This window comes from Bos taurus, chromosome 19 (assembly GCF_002263795.3).
Source record: "Bos taurus isolate L1 Dominette 01449 registration number 42190680 breed Hereford chromosome 19, ARS-UCD2.0, whole genome shotgun sequence".
Taxonomy (NCBI): domain Eukaryota; kingdom Metazoa; phylum Chordata; class Mammalia; order Artiodactyla; family Bovidae; genus Bos; species Bos taurus.
The window spans coordinates 34133594-34157466 of NC_037346.1; the positions used below are offsets into that span (position 1 = coordinate 34133594).

The 23873-nt window shown below is 55.2% G+C and overlaps 1 protein-coding gene across 11 annotated transcripts in view; it reads right to left on the reverse strand.

Annotated features, from left to right (window-relative positions):
• The window catches only part of EPN2 (epsin 2), a 52698-nt gene that overhangs the window by 17569 nt on the left and 11256 nt on the right, over window positions 1-23873 (reverse strand). For 5 of the 11 annotated variants that reach the window (XM_010816002.4, XM_010816003.4, XM_010816004.4 and 2 more), the window contains exons 2-3: window positions 7256-8017; window positions 5486-5653 (exon numbers count right to left, since the gene is read on the reverse strand). In XM_010816002.4, coding sequence (XP_010814304.1) covers window positions 5486-5653; window positions 7256-7850 — 763 coding nt within the window. In that variant the 5' untranslated portion in view covers window positions 7851-8017. Of the gene's footprint in view, window positions 1-5485; window positions 5654-7255; window positions 8018-9321; window positions 9529-13850; window positions 14025-23873 lie in introns of those variants that run through there. The other 6 variants (XM_005220326.5, XM_024979748.2, XM_005220325.5 and 3 more) reach the window with 3 other exon arrangements.

The window sequence follows — 23873 nt, forward strand, 5'->3', positions numbered from 1 at the left end:
AGGGCTTCCAGCCTCCACAGGGAACAAGACCCGGGTCAGTGCTGCTGCAGCCCCAGGTCCCGGGCTCTCCCAGCACACACATCTGGGCCCCACCTCCCGCACACTCTTGCCACGGGGAGGAACTGCCCCTGGACTCTATACTGCTCACCACCCACCCCTGGCCCCTGCTCTGTCACCCCCGCACAGGCCCTAGAATCCCCCAGCTCCTTCTGGCTCTCGGGCGGGCAACAGCACCTCGGCTTCCCCTCCAGGGTCGGCTCTGGAGCCACCCCCCTAGCACGTCCTCCCCACTGGGGTGCTCCACGGGCAGGGGTTCTTCTCAACCTGGCTCAGTGCAGACACCCCTGCCCCGGGCACCTAGAGCCGGCAGACCGGAGGCCTCACCTGCGCTCCAGACCTGCCTGCAGCTGGGCCATCTCCCCAATCTGCCTCTTTCCACGCACCTGTGTGTTCATTTTCTAGTCTAGTTTCCAGTGAGCAGAAGCTGTGACTCCCAAGGGCACACCTCACACACTGGTCCCAACCACCCTGAGGTGCGTGAAAGCCGAAGCCCAGAAGAAAGGAGGCAGCGCAGACGACTGTGGGGATAGGCAGCCGGGCAGAGACAAAGGCTGCCCTAGGGCTGGCTGGCAGGACTCAGATCCCGTCCTATCTGTGCTGCTCTCCTTGGGCTGCAGAGTAAATCCTGTCCGTTATAAGGCCATCAGCTTGCAAGGTGGGAGCTAGGAGCTTGTCCAGAACAGGAAGCCATTTTTTCTCCTTGCTCTTTCCCAGGGGTTCCATGGTTCCTGGTGCTTTGGGAAGTCACACTCTGGAGGGGGTGAGGGAGCACCAGGGCTAGGGCCACACCCACAGCTCCCCAGGCAGGCGCTCGGGAGGAACCGGGGTTGGGGGGTGCTGTGGTCACCGGAACTTTAACAGAGACAGAAGGCTCTCTTTCTTAATTCAGTCGTAAACTGAGATTGCATGCCTAGAGCACTTTCTTATAGAGCAACACTTACAAACAGGAAACTCACTTTTAAAATGAATATCCTGATGGAAATTTTCATCTACTAAACTAGCAAAGTAATGCTCAAAATTCTCCAAGACAGGCTTCAACAGTATGCGAACAGTGCTTCCAGACGTTCAAGCTGGATTTAGAAAAGGCAGAGGAACCAGAGATCAAATCGCCAACATCCGTTGGATCATCGAAAAAGCAAGAGAGTTCCAGAAACACATCTACTTCTGCTTTATTGACTATGCCAAAGCCTTTGACTGTGTGGATCACAGCAACTGTGGAAAATTCTTCAAAAGATGGGAATACCACACCACCTGACCTGCCTCCTGAGAAATCCGTATGTAGGTTAAGAAGCGACAGTTGGAACTGGACATGAAACAACAGACTGGTTCCAAATCGGGAAAGGAGTACATCAAGGCTGTATACTGTCACCCTGTTTATTTAACTTTTTTTTTCCTTTTTGTTTTTTTGTTTGTTTTTTGTTTATTTAACTTTTATGCAGAGTACATCATGAGAAATGCTGGACTGGATGAAGCACAAGCTAGGATCAAGATTGCCCGGAGAAATATCAATAACCTCAGATATGCAGATGACACCACTCTTATGGCAGAAAGCGAAGCAGAACTAAAGAGCCTCTTGATGAAAGTGAAAGAGGAGAGTGAAAAAGTTGGCTTAAAACTCAACATTCAGAAAACTAAGATCATGGCATCCGGTCCCATCACTTCATGGCAAATAGATGGAGAAACAGTGGAAACAATGACAGACCTTATTTTGGGGGCTCCAAAATCACCGCAGATGGTGACTGCAGCCATGAAATTAAAAGACGCTTGTTCCTTGGAAGAAAAGTTATGACCAACCTAGACAGCATATTCAAAAGCAGAGACATTACTTTGCCAACAAAGGTCCATATAGTCAAAGCTATGGTTTTTCCAGTAGTCATGTATGGACTGAGAGTCGGACTATAAAGAAAGCTGAGTACCAAAGAATTTATGCCTTTGAACTGTGGTGTTGGGGAAGACTCTTGAGAGTTCCTTGGACGGCAAGGAGCTCCAACCAGTCCATCCTAGAGGAAATCAGTCCTGAATATTCCTGGAAGGACTGATGCTGAAGCTGAAACTCCAATCCTTTGGCCACCTGATGCAAAGAACTGACTCTTCTGCAAAGACCCAGATGCTGGGAAAGATCGAAGGCGGGAGGAGAAGGGGAAGACAGAGGATGAGATGGTTGGATGGCATCACTGACTCAACAGACATGAGTTTGAGAAAGCTCCGGGAGTTGGTGATGGACAGGGAGGCCTGGCATGCTGCAGTCCATGGGGTCCCAAAGAGTCAGGCACGACTGAGCGACTGAACTTAACTAAAACTAGAAATTATCTTTCAGAAAAATCTCAGTACCCATTTTGGGCTGGGGGCTATCCACCAAGCATGGTCACCCCTCCTGCACCCCAGCTGGGGGCGCTGCACCTGGGCCGGGTCTGCTGGGAAAACATCTGCCAAGTTCAAGACATAGAATGATGCTAACACACTTGCCCACTAACCTCACTTCCTGGAATTCTACTTTGAAGACAAGACAATTCTACATCAAGACCCCTCGGAAAAGCAGCTTTCTGCCCAAAGGTATTCATCACATTGTTACCACACTGTGAGAACCTGGACACAATTCAGACAGGGTGGAGACTGTGATCCACGCGGTCCCTTCTCAGAGCATGTCCCTCAGGCAGGGCGCTGTGTGAGAGCCTGTGACAGCACAGGGGACAGGCAAAACCGGGAGAGAGCACCATCCCAACCTGCTGTACGGACCTCTAACCCACCCGAGCTCTAACCTTTGCAGTCAAGTGTAACTGTGCAGCAACGTGGAAAATGCACAGCAAGTTATCTGAGTCAGCTGAGGGGTCCTCTGAGCCACTGCATCCGGCCCACTGCACGCAGGGTGAGAACAGCCTCTGACTCGCCTGCCCGGCCCCCTCTGGGCACTCCATGTGGCACACCGTCAAGGTGCCCACCCTCTCCCAAACTGGAGGCCCACAGAGGGCCAGGCCTCATCTGGGGACCACGAGCCCTCACTGCCCAGTGCGAGCCCTGGGCAAATGAACGCTGTAGCCTTCTGAGATGTGTGCTTTGTTACAAACAACACGCGTGTAACACTGTTGTACCATGTATACAATATAAAACATCAGATTTCTTCTGCTCCCACAAAACACTTCAGACCCAGATCCAGGTCTGTCCATACAGCTGGCTGTGGGGGATATGGGTATTGATCTGGTCCTCGCTTCCTCCTCAGAGGAAGAACTCTCTGGCTCTCCCAGACAGATGGCCATGACGAGGCCCCACCACTGCCTGTGCCCAGAGGCCTGGGAGCTGGGACGACGTCGTGATAGAAAGGGCAGGGATCCAAACAAACCTGCAGGCCTAGAAAAGCACCCGCTTAGAAAAAGCATTCAGAAGGACACACCCACACGGGAACAACAGCAGTCTAAGGAGATCATGGAGTGTGTCCGTCTTCCTTTTGCACTTTCTACATGATCAGGAGTACACAGGCATTATCTTACGATGAGAAAACCAGCAGAGTTTCTTTTGTGCCACCCATGCTGAGCTCACCACCTAGACATGGAGAAGCGGGCCACAGGGGCACTGGCCTGACGGGCTGGTCACTGAGTGGCCAGCAGGCTGTGGGAGGAGGCCCATGGGCGCATCGCCTGCTGACTCTGACTTTCTGAAAGGGCACGGCTGCCGGTCATCAGCCGGAGGGACGGGAGGAAGAACCTGAACTGGATAGGCCACAGCCTCCGAGAAAACTCAGCACCAAGACCACGATGCCCGTGCCCACCCCAAGACTCCAGCCTGTCAGACGTGTGCCTGGGCTCTGGGCAGCCAGCGGCTCAGGGAGCAGAGAAAGGGCAGCTACAAAGTTGGAAACAGCCTTCACTACCAACAAAATCTAACCTCTAAGAATCAGATGTTCTAGACTCAAAGCCTCAAGATATGGCACATTTCCACATTTCTGGAAAAGCCCACAAAATGCAGTTCCAAAGGCTAAGTGTCAAGAAAAGGAAAAGAGGGCTAGTTCCCTAGCCTGATACAACCACCGATGGAGACAGCATACCACACGAGCCGAGCTGACGGCCCGGCCTGGATCTCCGCTGTGTCTCACAAGGCCGGTCAGGGTGACCCCTCCATGCTGCATTTCCAAGCCAGCGTGTTCAAGGCAGATCCCCAGGGCCCAGGCAGATCCCCAAGGCAGATCCTCACCTCACACCGGGCATCAGGCGGGTGCTCAGAAATGATCACCCGTGACGGTGAGGGTTGAGACACAGAGAGAAAGGCACCCAGAACGGTGACACCACGTATCACTGGTTTGCCCAAACCTCATCCAGCACTTGAGAAACTCTGGGAAAACAAACTCACTCACTCATTTTACCCTTAATTTCTACCTCTAACCCCAGAGCTGAGGCAGTGTGTGCTGTGGGTCGACCAACTTGGTGGTGGTGTGTGGAGGCACCGAGTTGAGGGGGGACCTGCTGGCCTTGGCTTGGGGGCTTTGAATGCAAGCGTCCCAGGAGAGCTGGGGGCCCCGGGTACTCGACAGGCAGGCTCAGGGGCCCTGGGGACCAGCGGGAGTGTCACTCTGAAACACTATGACTGCCTCCCTGCACCAAAGCCAGTACTCCCTCGGGACAGAGAGTGAGGGGAAAATGGGCCCGGAGCTCAACACAGTGATCCCGCGAGCACTGGCAGGGGGGCCACAAGGCGCACAAAGCCCAGGTGAGGGGCCGCCAGCCGCCCCGGTAGAGCCACTTAGGCAGAGAGGAGAGGCGTTCTCTGTGGTGGGCCCAGCTGCCAAGGCAGTGGACTGAGTGCACTTCTTCGTAGGCTGCGGCGAAATCTGCTTTCAGCGTAGCCCGCACCAGCTGAAGGTCGTCCAGGAGAGCTAGCAATCACCACCAAAGCAAGCCTCACTTCCATCCCCATTGAGTCAGAGACCTCCAAACACTGCAACCTACAACTGACTAGGCAGCCAACTCTCTGCTTGCCAGGGTCCCGGGTCCTGCAGATTTCAGAAAGGATGGCGGGGAACTGAGAAGCAAGATCCACCCCATTTGGTCCTCTGCTCACCTGCCCACATCACTGCAACATGGAGGATGGCTCCCGGCTGGGTGTGCCAGTGGGACAAGGACCAAACCACAGGCCCGGCCCAGGGGCCTGGTCCTCCCCGCATTTGGGGCTGCCGCCAGCACACCTCCAATCCCGCAGGGTGTGGGACTGGGAGAGCCTGATAGCTACCCAGGCCTCATGCAAAGCAAACAGCGGATCCCCTGAGGCCTCTGGGTGAGGGGTGTGAAGAGGGGCGCAGGGTAGCCAGGGCTCCCGGGAGAGGGGAGGACCAACGCTGGGCTGCAGAGGGAGCCGCCCTGAGGCCTGGGAGGCAGGGAGAAAGCTGGCTCTACTGGGCGACCAGGAGCACATCCAGCAGGCTGCCCGCGTTTCCCACCTTGGGCTGCGGGGTCCCAAGAGAGGCAGGGCTGGGCCAGGTGACTGGCCGGGCAGGAGGGTGGCCCCGGGCGCAGCAGGAAGGGCGGGCGATGGCTCGGCGGCGGCTCCTCGCTCTGACCCCACAGGGGCCCAGTGCGGTGCTGGGGACACAGCGAGGCCTCGGGTGCTGTGGGGCAGGGACACACACACACACACACACACACACACACACACACACACACAGAGACAGGCCGTTAGAGGGACAGGCAAGGCCGGACCCCGCAAACAGACTCTGAACATGCAGCTCAAGCTCGGGCTCTCAGAGGTGGGCCAACTCAGGGCCGCTGGGCAGGGAGGCGAAGGCTGAGGCCACAGGACCAGACACGAGGCCCCACCACCTCCTCCCAGCCCCGGAACAGTCTTCACTCGATGCATGGGACGTGGCTTCAGCTCCTACACTCAGTCCTTGGGACTCAGGGGCAATGACCTCAAAAGGCAGGCAAGAGAAAAGCAGCCCCCAGGGCCCTTACGTGACCACTTCCAAAGAAGAGGCCAGCCCGGAGCCCAGCCTACCTGCAGCGGCCTTTCTTGGCGGAGAGGAGCTCCCTGAGGGACACATACGACTTCATTTCTTAAGGTCAATCTTCCTTTTCTATCAACCTAGCGTAGGGGAGCCCCTGGAGCCCCAGATTGCATGCTCCAATTCTTTTAAGCGGCTTCACCAAGGTCCCAGCATTTGCCTGAGCAGAGTCATGCAAACTAGGTGGGGAAACGACAGGAACTACAAGTGGGACAAGGAATGCTGGCCTCTGAGCTTGACAATTGCTGAGAATCCCAGAGGCGGGAGTCCAACCCCACTGTGCAAACCTGCTCAACACAGATGCTACAAGTGGCGGGGCGACGACAAACCGAAACCTGCCAATAAGCAAGGTCAACAGGGGGTCAAACTGCAAACAACTGCCTTAAAATTTTTTTTATGCTAACAGTGTTACTTATTCCAAAAGCAAAGGGTAGGGGTACCTGGATTTCTGTTTTCACAGCCAGAAGCACAATTTCTGTGTCCCTCACCCTGCAGGCTACCAGGGCTGCCTGCTTGCCACCTCACTGAGAAGGCAGAGGGGCACCATTTCAGGGCCCACATCCATGAACAGCTAGGATGCCAACATGGCTCCCTGGCCAGCCTCCGTCAGGCCCTGAATGCCACTTCTGCTCTCTGACATTTCTCCTGAACACTAGGCAAAGACCTAGCATCTTCAACATGCAAAGCGAGAAAACAGAGCAGCCCAGAAAGCACGGACCCAGCCGTGTGACCGAATCACCAAGGACTCCCACCCAGAAGCGGGAAGGAAGCCTGGTCTCTCCCTCTGCAAGAGAGGCGAACATGCACTGCCTCACCCAGTGATGCTCAAGCAGAACAGAAGCTGAGCCAGTCAGGAGACCGGAAGCCCAGTTTCAGAAAGGGACTGAATATGAGATAAAAGAGAGTAGATTCTCCAGGACAGCCAATCCCCTGCTGCTGTGGGCAGCCAGGCCCTTCGCTTCAGCCCTGCCCTGAGGAGGAAGCAGGTAATCCAACCTCTGCGCCTGCCTTGCCCCCGAGGCCAGCCCTGCCCACATGCACAGAGTCAAACCCCAGAGCAGCAGAGGGTCTCGGGACCCCAGGCCAGAAGCCCCTCTGTAACAGTAACTCCAGGCGGACTGAGGGGCTGCTGCCAGGTGCCAGCAGCAGGAAGGTAGGGGCCATGAGCTCTGGCTGAGCCCGGTGCCCAGCATGGGGGTTACTACTCACAGCCATGGTAGGAAGCCGGCGACCCCCCGGCCTTGCCGTACTCCTGCTCCGAGTAGCTGGTGGACAGGTTGGGCTGGCTGGAGCCCCGGCCAAAGGTGATCTGGTTGCTGCCCATGCCGGTGGCCACCTGGGCCATGCGCTCCTTGGTCTTGAGGGCCTGGGCCCGCTCGGCCTTAAGCCGCTCCTCGTCCTTCAGCAGGGCCACCAACTGCTTGGCCTTCTCACGTACGTTGACCCCCTGGTCCTTGCCGTCACGGTCAACGTACTGGAAGTCCTTCAGGGTCTGGATAGCAAAGATGTTCTCGCGGCACTGCTGGGCCACGCGCTCGGAGCCCGTCTTGATGAGGTAGTCAAGCAGCGTCAGCGCCTTGTACACGTGCCGCCAGTTCTTGCCGTGGTCGTTGAGCCGCTTCCACACCATGCTCATGATCTCCGAGAAGGCCACCACGTTGTAGGTCAGGTCTGCAATCTCCGTCATCAGGGAGCTGGACGGGCCCCATGGGTCATTGGAGGTGGCTTCCCGCACTTTTATCTCAGCTTCCGAGTAGTTGTTGACAATGTTTTTCATCTGCCTTCTGATGGATGAGGTCGTCATCTTTACGTTCTGTGACAAGTGCAGATCCTTTCAGAGAGAGAAGCTTCCCCGTCTCCGGCAGGTTCGTGCTCCACAGACGTTCAGTCTCCGTAACAGGTCTGGAGCAGGGTCCCTGACGGTCATTTCCTCTATTGGAGCCTCAGGTCTGAGAAGCTGGAAGCCATGACCTAGAGAAAGAAGTAACAAACGTTACTGTGTGTGAGTTCCCGAGACAGCAGGCTCTCTGCAAATGGCAGGCAGGGGTCGGCCAGCCGGGGTGGTGAGAGGACATCCTCCAGCCCCCGAGGACAAAAAGGATGCCATCTTCCCTTCAAAACTAAGTTAAGAACAATACTACACATTAATAACCAATACAGTTTAAACTCAAGTTTAAGCCTCTGGAAGGAAAGCGGTAACACTGTAACTCCTGGTCTATTTTCAAACCACTTCTGCTGGATCTGCTCTGCCACACCTGGCAGACGCCCGCTAGAAGAATCTCACACCATCTACACTGGCTTCAGAGACTCTCTCTGACCCTCTTCTCCTGACTTCTTACAGAGACTCCCAACCCCTTCGAGACCAGGGCTGAGGCCCCACTGGGCTTTCAGAGCCTCCAGCATCTGGCACAAGCTATGTAGCACTGATACAACCTTACATATAAACTGCTTCTGGCCCAGTTTCCTCATCTCAGAGAAAAGAGAACTGAGGACTCCACAGTAACAGGTCCACCCAGTCCTTTGCCACAAACACCTCTCTCCAGGGAAGGAACACCTGCGGAGCTGGAGTGAAGGCTACGCCTCTGGCCACAGGCCTGGTCCAGAGTGTGGAGGACTCCACCTGGTTTGGTTGCCAGTGGGCACCCAGCACTGCGATATAAATGCTGCTGCCACAAGTTAAAAGCAGCGCCCCTTCCCCCAGGAAGGCATCTGGCAGGGGACAGAGGTGAGTGCAGGGACCTGAGGATGCAAGTGGAGGGCAACTCGACTGTGGCGGTGGGCCACCGAAAGAGGCGAGGAAAGCACTCCCTTCAGAGCCCTCAGGGGGGTTCTTCAGAGGAGGTGACAGGGCGGGCGGGGACTGGAAGGGAAGCGGTGCCAGGTGACTCCTCTCCTACAGAATGAGGAGGGGGCCCAGGACCTGCAGCTCCCCACCCCCACCCCACCCCCAGCTGCCACTGGGCTTCTGGCCTGGGAAAGAGCTGGGTGGCCTTGGGCCAGGCTGTCTCACTATATGCTCACAAAAAGCCTTCCTTCCAGGTAAGGATCACCCCTCCCCTGGTGCAGATGGAGAGCCTTCCTTCTGGGTCATGAGGTCAGCTGACCAAGGCCCCCTGGTGAGGACTCTCTCCCTCCTCCCACAGGGGCTCTCACTCTGCTGCTTCTGCCAGAGGAACAAGAGGTGGGCGGCCTCTACCAGCTTCATTCCAGACTCAGAAATAAATAACCAGCAAGTGTCAGGAGTGGGGAAGCCAAAGGAAATGCCCACTCCTCACATTCAGCCAAATAGGAGAAGCTCATAACCGTCATCCTGGTGCCATTAGTCATCGGCCTGGTGAGCAAGGCCTCTCCACCCTCAGACAGGCCAAGAATTCTATCTTCATCTGCAGATGCAGGGCTTCAGCAGAATGGGACTTCAGCTGAAGGTGGGCAGAGTGAACTCCACTGCCCGGTCGGCTCTTAAAAACCTTCCACAGTGTGTCCGAGGAGCAGGGCCAGGTGCTCTGTGGGGACCTGCATGTGTGACATGACAAGGCTGGTCATCCATGGCCACCAGACAGGATGGGCCTCAGAGGGGGCCTCCTGAGCAGCTCCAGCTCCCAGAGCAAATGCTCCAGCATCACTGGTCACACTCAAGGTCCTGAAGCCCCAGGGCCGCCGAGCACTTTGTCTGTCACCCACCTGGGGCTTGGCAGACTCCCCCACCCTGCACTTCGCAGCTGCAGGAGCCATCGCGGCCGCATGTAACCTGCAGCTTGCATGTCCTGTCCCAGGCAACAGCCCACCTACACACACAAAGCCTGAAGGACGGGCCCCTAGCCACAGCTGAGCCATGGCCCAGTACCACCGAGGAGCTGCGTCCCTTGGCTCTCAACACGCAGGCAACCCAGCCAGAGTCTGGGATCAGGACTCTTGATCTCAAGAGCAGCCTATAATGGTGACCATAAAGTAACAGCTGGATCACATTTGCCAAAGACAAGCTGGGGCAGAAAAATTCTGGCATATTTGAAAATATAACCAGAATTCGCCTGACAGTGGAAACTACAAGTAGACTGAATAAAACAGCAAATAGAGCAACACTAAAAAAACAAACAAAAAATTCCAAGGCTAGAGTGATGCCCCTGGAGGCAAGAAGAATTCCATAAAAATGTGTTCAAGAGCCTTCAGAGTTGGGTGGGGAAATTCCTTCCCAATCCAGAGTCCCAGACTCGGGAGGAAGCAGCCCTCATGGCTCCAGACCCCAAGTGGGCCCTGGTCAAAGCCCACGTGAGTCCTGGCCATCCCTTCTGTGACAGGGACATAACTGGCCAGGTGTCAAGAAGATGTTGATGGTTGGGGTCTCCACCAAACCCCCATCTGGGGGGCTTTTCAGGGATCGGGGATCGTTATCAGGGACCCAGACCAGCTATGAGGGAACGGCAGCAAATCTCTCTCCTCCCCAAACCTAACAGGATCCACAGATGGCAGCTCCTGATCTGTGTCTGGCGGCCTCCTGTGACTTTCTCCAGGCAGGCGACACCCACAGGGAAGCTGAGGGCCGTCCACCTCACTCACCGAACGCAGCATCTGTGTCCCAGGACTCCTTGGTGGGCAGAGAAATCAAATCTTATATCTCTATCCCAAAAGCAGGCTTCAAGAAAACCCTGCATTCATGTATGTGAAGAATTTCAAAAACAAACATCTGAGCCTCTTAACTCCAAGATGATAAAGCAGATACAGTGGCAGCACCCACATTACAGGGAGAGCCCCAGGTGCCAGTTAACTGGCTGCAGGGGGACTGACCGTCCCCCCAACGCTGGATGACCCCTGTCCCCTTAAAAAGAAAGAGCCACCTGGGGGCTTCTCCCAAGACATGACAGCCTTGGAACAAGCACAGGAAAATTCAAATTCGATGTCAGATAGCCTCCAATGACCATGTTAGTGATTTTTCTAAAAGCAGAAATCAAGCACTGAAAACACACGTGAGGACTTCTTCTTTTCTTTAGCAGTGTGGCGGATCGTTCAGTCTCTAGGAAGAGCAGCTGGGCTGCAGGTTACACGGGTGTTGAAACGCAGTCACTCTGAAAGGCGGTGTGAAACAAGGACCAGGCTCAGGAGACGTGGTCTGGCCACCCGACAACACAGGCGCTTAGAAACGGTGGCGTGACGAGCAGCACCTCCCGGAGAGGCGCGAGCACCGAACGCTGGCGCCTGGGCCAGTGGAAGCGTGAGCAGAGGACAGAGAATTCCTCACTGCTCCCCTCCACCACTCCTCCATGTAGTTTTGCTAATGGCCAACCAGGGACAACATTCTTAAACAACCCTGCCAGAAACCAGACAGCACACAGAACCAGGGGCCTGGAAAGCAGGGCTCGGGCTGGGCCAGGCCCAGCCTCCCGCTCCTGGATGGCAGGGCAGACCGGACACCCAGCCTCCTGTCCCAAGGCCCCTTTCTGACAAGGGCTCAACTCCTGCCAGCCCAAGGGTGTCACAGGAGCCCCCACCTCAGACCAGCTCCAGGTCAGTCACCATGAGGCTAGAGTTCTGGCGACAAGCCTAGTGGTGGATGTTTCTCTTGGCCTGTGGGGCTTCCCGGGTCTGTGGAGTGAGCCCCTGGAACTCAGCCCCCCTCCAAGAAAGGAGCTTGTGACCCCTGGGCCAGAGTCTCCATTCCAACACGCTAAGTGACTCTACCACCAGAGAGAGACCCCCGATGGCCAGTGGCCACGCCACCCAGAGACTGGGGCACAGAAGGGGACATTTGATGGCTTCACACCCACCCACCTGCACACGGGGCAGGCCCGCAATGGGTTTGATCAGCAGAAGTTTCCAGCTTGAGGCATTTTGGGAAAAGAACAGAACTACATGGGAAAAGGCAGAATTCCCAGGGATTCATGCTTAATTTAGACCTGGCTGGTCACTGTGGTGGCGCTGAGTGCTGGGCTGTGGCCACGTCCTGAGGAGCCAGCAGGAGAGGGGAAGCCGGGGGAGGGGAAGCTGTGGACCACACAGGCCTGGGTTCAGGCACAGCAGCCACCCGTCGCTGCTCTCTCAGGAGCTCAAGATGCTGCCCAGAAGAAGCCCGCAGGTGAGGACAGGCACCTCCGGGCAGTGTAAATGCAGACCAGCCTGGCACAAAGGGCTCCCGTGGGCTTTGGGGAGTGTGGCTGAGGTCCTTGCAGCCCACCCCAGGCGGTGTGGGGGGCACCAGAGCCCAGAAGACGGCACACCCGGAAGGTGACCTCCTCCAGGGCCAGCACGGGTGCACCCTCGCCCCCTGGCACTCTCCCAGTCCCAGGCACGGTCTGCTCCCCTGCCCGTGGCCTCCCCCAGCACTGTCCCACTGGCTCTTTCCTGTCAGTTGAGATCTGGGGACCACGATCACTCTCTCAAGTCACCAACTCCCACTGTGGGCAGAACCTCTTCATGTGGGACACCTTCCTGCTCATCCCAGTTGCTGCTTGCCCATCTCCAACACGTGTCCTCAGCAAAGGCTCCTCTGACGCGGGCTGAGTGAGTGGGAACAGAGGGAAACTGAACAAGGCAGACAGCACCCCACCCTCTCCCCTTCAGACACGGGGCTCATCTGGGCCAGTCCCCCAGCAGTCTCCCTCAGGGCTCTGTCGCTGGAGTCAGAGCAGCCACTCTGCTCAGTGAACATATAAAACCACTCCACGTGGTTAAGAGTTCACAACGAAGAACCTGAGGGCAGGGGTGGATGAGCCATGTCAGCCAATAGTACCCAGGCAGTCCCACGGGCAGCAGAGCCCTGCCACCCCACCAGCCTGGGCTCAGGAGCAGACCAGGTGATGAGGTGGGGACAGCCGCTGCTCAGCACTGAGTGACACAGGTTCAGACACCTGCGTCCTCCCAGAGTGTGTCTCTGAGGATGTTTCTCAGCAGCACCCCGAGGGCAGCCTGGGGACACAGTCCAGGGCAGGGGACACACCTACAGAAGCAGCAGGGCCCAGGCAGAACATGCTGGGCAGAAGGCCCCTCCTGGTCAGGCAGGTGGCATCATCCCCAAGCCCCTTCCTGACCGTCACACCCGGGCCCAGTCCTCTCCTGTGTGGCTGGCATTCCCAACAAGGCCTCAGATGTGCTAACTCTCTGATGCCAGCAGTCACCCGAAAGAACAGGCTCAGAATAGAAACTGAAAATAGCACAGGCTCTCTCAACAGACGCTGGAGAATCCTAACAGCTCTGACTGCATGCCAGAGCGTCTGCTCACTGAACCTCAGTAAGAATTTGCAGGTGAGGAAGTTGGGCGCAGAGAGGGTAAGAAACTGGCCTGAGCCACATGCCAGCACGTGGTGGGACCAGGACTTGCTCCCAGACCTCTGGCTTCTGGTCCTATCCTCTTCATCTCGTCTGTTTAGCTTCAGATAAACCCCACACTACCATGAGAATAGTGAATCCTTCCTCCCTGAATCCAGAGGCTTTGAAGGGCCCTCCTGTCAGGTGCTAAACAGGCAGTGAGACAGGACAGAAATAACCACCCTCCTGCCCCTGCTCAGCCCGTCTCCAGCTCTGCAAGACAAGCAGGCAGGAGCCCAGACGCTGGAGCTAAAGGGCCAGCCCCTGACCGCGTGCGGACATGAGGCCCAGGAGCTGTGGTGCTGTCCTGGGATAGGCCCCTGGCATTTGCCCCTGGCATTCCCAGCACCTTCCAACGTGGCCCACCAAGGAGAGGTCTTTAAGGTTCTTCCCAGAAAGCACTGCCCTGGAAAGCGTCAGGCCCCACAGACGGGAACAGGAGGAAAGCTGGCAGGTGGAAGCCTGCGCATCAGAGACTCCAAGACGACTCCAGCCCATCAGAACTCACACTTTAAGAAACAGGACCTCTTCGGTGACTGCTGCATCTTCTGCTGAAGCAGCCACATGGGCTAGAACAACCCGAGAGGTCTGATTACTCCTTTAAGAACAGCCGTCATCTGAAGTACCACCAGGAAAAAAACCAGTCTCAGAGCCGAAAGGTAAACTTCCTCTTTTGGTTCAGAATAAAAATACGACTTCCCTCCTTCCTCCTCTGCTGGATATGTTCCCAGGATTTTATTTACTCTGCACCGCTGACTGGACTCTCAAATGTCAGCGTCAGCCCAGAGAAGGTCTTCCAGCCACCACTCTGTCCTCTTACATTTTTATGATGTACGTGCTGCTGGGCACACACGAGTACACACCAGCCCCATGTGGGCACAGATGACGCGCCCCTGTCACCCAGACCCCTTCCCCACCCAACCCCGCAAACAGCTTGGGTTCTGAGCTCCGTGATCCCACGGTTTTTAAGAAAGAAGATGGTCTTACCATTGACATCATCCAACCACCACAATCTGCCGGTGTCGATACTGAGGCTCTGAGACTCGTCCGCGCTGCTGTGTGTCCCTGCCATGTGACAGCGCCTGTGTTCACCGACACCCACCCCCTCGTCTGTCCGGGGACACCTGAGCCCACTTCACCTTCTTGCCATCGTGAACAGTGCTGGTGTGTGCAAGAGTCCCCGAGACTCGTGCACCAAGGCTTCTAGACCCTGTTCCGGGAGCAGAGCTGCTGCTCTGCAAGGCACATGGCGACGTCTGCATGGCATTTTATAAATGTTCTTGCTGTTCTCTCTTGTAACATCATTTCCTTGTCACAGCGCAGACAGACAGAGGGTTTAGCCAATACTTTTCACACGTTGGACATACAAGGAATGATGCCTATGGGGAAGCCCAGGACGCAGCCCCCGCCCCTACCTAGGTGGGGACAGCCGGTGGGAAACCTGTGCCCCTGGAGCAGGGCTGCAGGAGGATGGGGGCACAAGGGAGCCATGGGCATGAGGGGAAGAGGTGGTGAGGCGGGGGGCGGGTTTGGGGGCCTCATGCACTGAGGAATCTGGATCTGCTGATTCGTTATTCCCCTTCCAGATCTCTGTCAAACCCTCCAAGTAAGAGTCATATGGTTAACACTCACAGGGTACTTCTGACATGCCAAGCGCTGTGTTAGGAATCCTCCTCTTTAATTCTTAATATAAGCTGCGTTATTGTATGCTTAATATTTTTCTTCAAATCCATCTACTTTGTTTTTGGCCACACTCAGCTTGTGGGATCTTCATTCCTAACCAGGGACTGAGTTGGCCATGGCAGTGGAAGCACAGAGTCCTAACCATTAGACCACCAGCTGCTGCTGCTGCTGCTGCTGCTGCTGCTAAGCTGCTTCAGTCGTGACCGACTCTATGCGACCCCATAGATGGCAGCCCACCAGGCGCCCCCATCCCTGGGATTCTCCAGGCAAGAAGACTGGAGTGAGTTGCCATTTCCTTCTCCAATGTGTGAAAGTGAAGTCGCTCAGTCGTATCCGACTCTTCGTGACCCCATGGACTGCAGCCTACCAGGCACCTCCATGCATGGGATTTTCCAGGCAAGAGTACTGGAGTGGGGTGCCATCGCCTTCTCTGCTAGACCACCAGGGAAGTCCCTAAATCAATTTACTTCTAAATTCAAATACCTGCATTAAGTAATCACATACATGAAATCAGGTATCATGCTATGGCATTTGGGCAGAGGAGGTCTTTCTATTTGTTTTCATTAAGACGAAATTCACCATTTTAAAGTAGGCAATTCACACTCACAGCTTAGGATCCTCACAGTGTTGCATGGGCTTCCCAGGCGGCACTAGTGGTAAAGAACCTGCCTGCCAATGCAGGACACATAAGAAACGTGGGCTCGATCCCTGAGTTGGGAAGACCCCCTGGAGGAGGGCGTGGCAACCCCCTCCAGTATTCTTGCCTGGAGAATCCCGTGGACAGAGGAGCCTGGCGGGCTACAGTCCTTGGGGTTGCAAGAGAGTCAGACACAAGTGAGTGACTTAGCATACAGGCACAGTGTTGGGTAACAGTCACTGCAGTGGACATTTGCATCCCCGGGAGACCCTGTCATCGGCCATCACTACCCACTCCTCCACTCACCAGCCCCTAGCACGCTGCCTTCTGTCTCTGTGAACTCACCTACTCTGGACACTTCACGCAAAACCACGCAGTATGTGCCTTTTATGTCCGGCTCCTTTCACTCAGAGTATTCTAAAGGTTCGCTTATACTGCGTTTATCAGTACTTCACTCCTTTTTGTGGTAATTTTCTCTCATATGGACAGACCACATTTATGTACCCACTGATCAGCCAGACACCTGGATTGTTTCCATTATTGGCCTTTATGCACAATGCTGCTGTGAACTCTGCGTATGAGTCTTTATGTGGATGTGTGTGCTCAGCTCGCCTGGACAGGTACCGAGGAAGAGGGCTGCTGGGTCACCTGGCAGCTCTCAGCTTCACTTTCAAAGGAACCACCAAAGATACCACGGCATTCTGACGATAAAAAACTCTCTAAGATGAGTAACATTCAACGGCTTCCACTTAACATTATTTTAAGAAACACTGCCGCAGCTGAAGCTACTGGAGTGGGTTTGCAAGTCTGGGGACAGAGAAGCAGCGCAGCGGAGGCGGGGCTCCTGCAGTCCTGATGGAGTCACAGCAGGCGGACTGGGGGGGCCGGGGGAGGGGGAGGGCAGGAAGCAGGCAGACGCCCATACCACAGTGCCTGGCTGCACCAGAATGGCAGGGACACAGGATGTCAAGGTGGGGAGAGTGTGCCTGCTTCAGGAGAAGGAAGGAGGCCGTACAACTATGAAGACAATGAAGCTGGAGGTGCTGGCAGGACCAGCACAGACAGCAGAGACAGCCGAGGCAGCTGTGCCAAGGGCTGGGGCGGGCGCTGGGGGAGCCCAGGAGAGTGGGCATGGAGCACAAGTCAGAAGGGGGTGAGTGGCCATCAGTGACGTCCAAGAAGGGCCAGGAGAGGGGTGGAGACACAGGAGAACCATCCTGTGGTGTAGGAGAGAGGAGCTGAGGGGATTCAGGGCATGATGCCAACCAACAGGGATGCAGAGTCCAGAGGAGGCAGCAGGAGCCAAGCCTCAGGCTGGGAGGGCTGTGACTTCTCTGCCTGGTTATGCCAACAAACAGCTCCAACACCCAGTGTGGGGCCCTCGGCCCTCCAGACCTGCTGCACGGGGCCGGCCTCTGTGGCACAGCACCAAGCCCATCACCGCCCCCCCACCTCCAGCCAGCCTTGCAGAGCACCCCCCACCTGCTGCGGCTGCCCTGCAGGCCACCTGCGCTTCCGGCCTCCCCCTTCTCTCCCCGCTTCCTCCCACGGCCTCTGGACAGAGGCCCCGACTGTCTGCACACTGGGGCTGCCTCACAGGGCCTGGCGCTGAGCCGGGCACACAGCTGCCCCAGGAAGGAGTGACTCAACCCCACCTGCTCCCACACTGCCCCAGCCTCGGCTGCTCCTCACACCCTCACCCGATGCCCAAGTCCAGGGCCCCCAACGTCTCACGGGGTGTGGAAACATGGGCTGTGATGCTGCTGGGGGTAAAAACTACCATGAGTTGGAGTGGAGAGAGACCTGCCCCCACACCACATTTTCGTCAGCTCACTAATCTGTTTCCTCCTCAGGAAAATGGCAGCAGCAGCCTTGGAAGCCTACAGATGACCCCATGAAGGATCTGAGTGGATGGAGGGGAGACCCTTCACTCCTGCGGGGCCCACGGCTGCTCACAGGCCTCTGCCACACCCTCTTCGGTCCCGCTGAGCACCTCCCCCACCCAGGAGAAAAGCAGGACTGGAGAGGCCCTCGTCTGGCAAGGCGGCACTGAGTCAATTTCACACTAAAGTTAACAAGCAGAAACAAACCACGGCTGGCATACCATGTAATTTTTTTAATTCTTAAAAGATTAGAAGTATGCTGCTGAATGTCAAAACACAAAAACCAAAAAGAAGTTAAAGTTGTTATTTTCCTTTTAGCTTTATCTCCATTAGCCAAATACTTCTCTCCAAACAACATTTACATTGCCTTTGTCCTACTTTGCTGAGGAAAATAATAACGCAGGAGTGAGTTTCCAGTGCGGATGACAGTGCACACGCAGATCTGCCCAGTAAACACTCCACTTTAGAGAAAGAAGTGTTTCCTTGCCTCACTAGCCACCAGCCTCCTGCTCCCTCGGTCAGCCCAGGGACGACCAGGGGGAGGACCGGGTCCTTCGGCACACCTGTGCTTCACAGGAAGAGAGTCAAACCTGGGGAGGCCGGCCCGCTCACTCACTGGCCGCAGGCTCGGCTGCTGCTGGCCAAACTCATCGAGGTGGCCGCTGAATTTACTGATGGCTTACTGTGTGCCCCAGCCTGCAAGGGAAGCACTTCACAGGAGAGGAGAGAGGGTGAGCGAGGCAGTGCCCGCCGAGGAGGTGCAGTGCCAGCTCCTCAGCCTCAGGACCCGAACATAACTTACACGAGGCTCCCGGGTCCTTCCTTGAAGACCACCACATGTTCTAAGCTGCTCCCTGGAGGACTCATAGTCTCTCCACCAACCAGCTTCCAAGGCGGGCCTACCAGTGGCAGGTAATTTGCACCTGGGAGCCCCACCTTGCAGTGACCCCTCCCCTGTGCCCAGAATGCCCACTCCCCCTCTGTGGTCATCATTTCTATGCACCAAGGACTTCCAGTCCACCGCCTCCTGGGCCTGTAACAGAACTGTGTTCCCCGCTCCTCAGGGATCAGCCACGGCCCTAGCCGGTAAAACTGGCAGAAGGGAGGTGTGACGTTCTGCGTCCAGCACCTCAGAGGCCCGTTCCCCGCGGCATGTGTGTGTGGGGGGGTGGTGGAGGCCTGTGTCTCCGCCAAAGAGAAAGGATGAGGTGCCCAAGCACGCACGTGGCCCTGGAGTTCACAGCAACATCGCTCCTAAAAGCCAGCCAGTGAGAAGAGCTTCCCTTCACAGATGAACAAAACGTGGTATACCCATACAGCCTTAACAAGAAGGAAAGCAGGCACAGAGAGGGCCACTTGGGGCCGCCCTGCAGGCCAGCAACAAAACTGGACCCTCCTGCCGGGCCCTCCCCTGGCCTCAGTGAGACACAGAGAGACGTGGAGCTGCGGGGAGACGGACAGGCCCTCAGAGGCCAGCTGCACTGGCCTGGGACTTTCTCTCTCAAGTGACTGGATGCTCAGAAGTCGCCAGTTCATCGGGCACTGTGCTTGGCCCCTTCCACATCACCACCTGCAAGGCGGGAGGCCTTGGGGGAAGGATTCCAGGTTACATCCTGTGAGCCTCATGGCACAGGTTTTTAAACATCTTTTATTTCTGAGAGCTTGATTCAGAAGCAGTGTGCCAATGAAGTTTCTTCCTTTTAAAGAAGACAATATTTGTTCCCCTCCTCCTAGTTTTAACCCAATTTCTTTTTCTTTCCTCCCAACGGCCTTTAGGGGTCTACCACATGGATTTCTTCACCATCCAGTGGCTAGCAGAGCAACGCCACACATCACTGATGCAGACCCCCGAACACCCCCCCAACACACACCAGGCCCACCGCCATCACAGGACGCACAGGCTCAGGGGAGGCCAGCACCTCCTTCCCGGAGGTGCCTGTAACCAGCCAGGCAGGCAGGGAAGTGGGGACCCCTCCCCAGCATGACAGAGCTGCTCACAGAGGCTCAGGCTAGGCACAAGCACATCCACACCAAGGGCCCCAGAGGGAACTCACTCAGCACTGACGTGTCGTGGGTCACCCCAAAGTGACCTGTGAACCCACAGCCTGGACTGGAACAGAGGGAGCTGGTTAGCCCCAAGCAAAGATGTTCCTGAAGAACGGCCTGCTTTCTCTTCTGGGGCCTGCCTTCTCTTCTATAGCCTCCAGCAAGGAGAGGCATAAACCACCCACGACCACCTCATCATAAACCAACCTGACCTCAGTGAGGGAGGAGGTTTCTTCAGAAACCCAGGATGACAGGCCGGACGCCACTCCAGCCCAGAAGGGAAGGTTTCGAAGATCCAGCACCCAGGCACCTGGCCCTGGGAGAATGCCACCCCCTGTACTACATGGTAAAGGGCAACCTGAGCCCCGAAAGTCACAGCTGACTCTGCCCGGGGGGGCGCCGCCCGCTCCACAGTCTCTGAGGCTCGCAGAGCCAGCAGTCTTCTGCTCCACTGTTCAGCCCCAAAGTCTGCCTCCCTGCAGGCCACCCTGCCTACACGCCCCGTCCCAGCACCCGCTACAGCCTCCCTGTCAGGGTCTCCTCCTCCTCCTCCACATCCAACTGCTGAATAAGCCCCTCACTCCGCAGCCTCGCCCCCAGCAGTGCTCTCAGCCACAAGACCCCGCACCCACAGCAAGGAAGCGGGGGACAAACCACAGGAGGCAGCTGAGCTCTTCCCAGCTCAGCCACTGAGGGAGAGCTCTGTGCCAGCCTGTGATGGCCACACAGGCCACAAAGACCCCTGGGCACTAAACAAACAACTTAGAGAAAATACACCAAAACATTAACCGCAGTGACAGTGACAAGGCTAGTGCCAGCTTGGCCCTTCCTACTTTCATGAACTTCCCACATTTTCTTTCATTACCATTAAGACAGGCATCATCAACATTCCCCAGAGACATAGCACGGAGAAGAACCAGCCTGAAGATGCTCGGTCAGCGTGTATGTTTTATCAGAGCTGGCTTTAGTTTTTGGAAAAACTACGGATAATCAGATAGTGAAGAGGGGAAAAAGTTACCAAGATTCTTGCTCAAAGTCAAAAGAACCTAATGAAAAAAACCTGAGAAGAGGGAGAGAGAGGGAAGAAATAATAAAGGGTTTGGTTTTGTTGTTTAAAGAAAACATTTGTTTCTCTTTCATCAAATATTAACATCTACCTAACACCTTGCAGTCCGGTTACACGGTGATTTCTTACGCTACTTACTTTACTCTCCTGCCAATAAATAATATTTTTTTTAAATCAAGAAGGAACATATTTTCAGTCATAATTTATTCCTTCTCTCAATTAGAGCAGGGAGAGTGCTCCTTTAACACACAGGCAGGGTCAGATGAGTTGCAAAGACCCGGTTATGAATGCCTTCTTATCCACTGGTCTTCTCTAGAACTGCATTCCATAGCAAATGGCAGCCTGACTGGGCCCCACACACAGGCTCGGGTCCTGGACAGCCCGGGGACGTTGTCACACAGCCGCGCTCCCATCAGGCAGGCCCAAAGCCCTCAGAGCAAACTCTACAGCCACTCATCCCCGGTCTGTCCAGGAGGTGAGGCCTCTGCAGGCTGGCCAAGGAGAGCTCCTGCTGGTTCCACCAGCAAGAAGGCCACCAGGAGCTACATGATCCACCTGCTGCTTCTCTGAGCTCAGGCCACCTTTGCATCGGCTGTCCTCCCCAACTCCATCCTTCCTATGGAGGCCTATGTTTCCTACCTTGTCGCTAAAAAGAAGGGAAATGGCCAACAGCAGTGGCTCACAACCCCCGCCTGTGAGGGGGATCTGTGCTGGGATCTCTGGCAAGCTTCAGGAACTTACTTATGCTCAAGCCCCACCCAGAAAAATTAGAACCAAAGGTGATGGGGGCACAGCATTTGAGAATCACTGGCTCAGAGGAAGTCAGGAGACACGGCGAATGGCAAGTGAATGAAGAAACCCAGGCAACAGGGAAACGGAAGGGGGAGGAAAAAAAAGCAGGGCCAGAAAGCAAGGTTAGAACCCAAGTGCAGACCACACCAGAGTTAGGACAAGAGACGGGCTCTGAGCTGAGCTTCCTGGTGGCCAAAGCAAAGATGACTCACACTGTCTACAGACAAAACAGAACAGAGTCACAGAAGAAGTTTCTCCTTGTCCTGGGGCCTGAGATGAACCCCACCCTCATGTCCTCATAAGGGGACACACAGCATGACATAGATGAAACGTGCTCCCAACACCAGGACCAGACCCCTATGAAGTGGACAAGGGCCGCTCTGCATCCCCATGGCAGCCCTTGACCTACAGTCAGCAATTGGGCTGCCACTGACTCTTCACTGGAAATAAACTCCTACCAGAAATCAACGCCCACATCTACGCCATGCTCCCGAATAATTTCATGGTCCAGCTGACAGCCGTGTATCTAACCAGCCATCCTGAACTCAGCATGCAGTCATGAAGCCACAAGGGAACTGACTCTGACCGTCTCACTGGGGAAAGCAAGGAAAGGCATCCACCCGTGTACTGATGGCTCCAAGAGAATATGAGAGATCATCCCCTCGCCACCATCCACCCCCAGACCCATGGCTGTGGCTGTTCAGGTTGGGAAGGGCAGGGCCTGTCCTTGGTCAGCAGCCTGCTGGGAGGGCCTCATGGCCCCCAGAGGCAGACAGCAGCCATGTGGGCCTGGGTGCCCTGAGGGGGATGCTCTGCACAGTGCGCTTCTGTAGTACGTGTGTCCCACTCAGCAGCGAGCATCTTTAAATGTGTGTGTAAAAACCAATGGAGCCAAGAGTAAGGCACCTTCCTGCTCCCTCACAGGTGACATTTTCTTTTTGATCCACACACCATATCACCACGTTTCAAATTAAGCATTGACAAGTTAAAGCGGCAACTACTCACAGCTGCCAAAGTGGAAACAAACCAAGTGTCCATCAACAGATGAACAAATTGTGGTCTGTCCACATGACGGAATATCATTCAGCCATAAAAGGCATGAAGCACTGACACTCGACCATGGGGGTGACTCTGGAAGACAGGATGCCAACAGGAAGAAACCAGTCACAGAAGGCCGTGGGCCACATGGTTCCATTCATGTCAACTGCCCAGCACAGGCAAATCCATGGATGCCGGGGTGGGGAGGGGAGCAGCGGCTGCTGATGGGTGCAGGTCTCCTCAGGGTGTGATGAGACCAGCTTGGGAACCAGAAAGAGGTGAGACTGTACAACACCATGAATGTGATGAATGCCGCTGAGTACTTACACTTTAAAATGGTTGCTGCTGTTGTTCAGTTCGGAGAAGGCAATGGCACCCCACTCCAGTACTCTTGCCTGGAGAATCCCAGGGACGGGGGAGCCTGGCGGGCTGCCGTCCATGGGGTCGCTGAGAGTCGGACGACTGAGCTACTTCACTTTCACTTTTCACTTTCATGCATTGAAGAAGGAAATGGCAACCCACTCCAGTGTTCTTGCCTGGAGAATCCCAGGGATGGGGGAGCCTAGTAGGCTGCTGTCTATGGGGTCACACAGAGTTGGACACGACTGAAGTGACTTAGCAGCAGCAGCAGTTGTTCAGTTGTGTCCAGCTCTTTGTGATTCCATGGACTGCAGCATGCCAGGCTTCCCTGTCCTTCACTATCTCCCAGAGTTTGCTCAAACTCAGGTCCATGGTAAATTTTATGTCATTTTATAAAAAAAAATAATAATAATTAAGATAGCTGAACTCTCATTGTTTTGCCTTAATAGAAGTGCTAATAAAATTTAACCCACATCAAGATTTTGTATAAAGATGACTGTTATGCTACCACTGAAAAAACCCAGCTTTGAACCCAGAGAGTATGAACTTCAGAATTAGGACCGCTGGTGGTCAGTCCTTATTTAAAAATAAGTTCCCAAAGAGTCCACATCTGTGAGCAATACACATTGAAGCACTTATCAACAAAGTCAAGTCTCAGATTTGGTTTGAAATAATCTGGCAGGGGAGGGAGAAGAGCCTAGATTAAAACAGTCAAGCTGAACTATTCTATTTTTATAAGCTGGAAACCCTCCATAATGATAAGTCTTACTCTGTTTTCAAGCAAGTTTCCAAAGATCTCTGACCTGCTGGATAGTATTCTGTGTAGATAAAAGAACTAGATGCCTCTAAGCTGTCAAATTCCAGGGGCTCAACCAGGTGTCCTCCACCTGAGCCCCAGAGCACAGGGTCACCTGGAGGCAGACCTGGCCACAAGCAGCCATACAAAGGGCTCCTCGAAAATAACCAGAGTCCCAGGCCAGGCCACCGGGCAGCAGCGCACAGAGGTGTCTGGCCTGGTCTCTCACG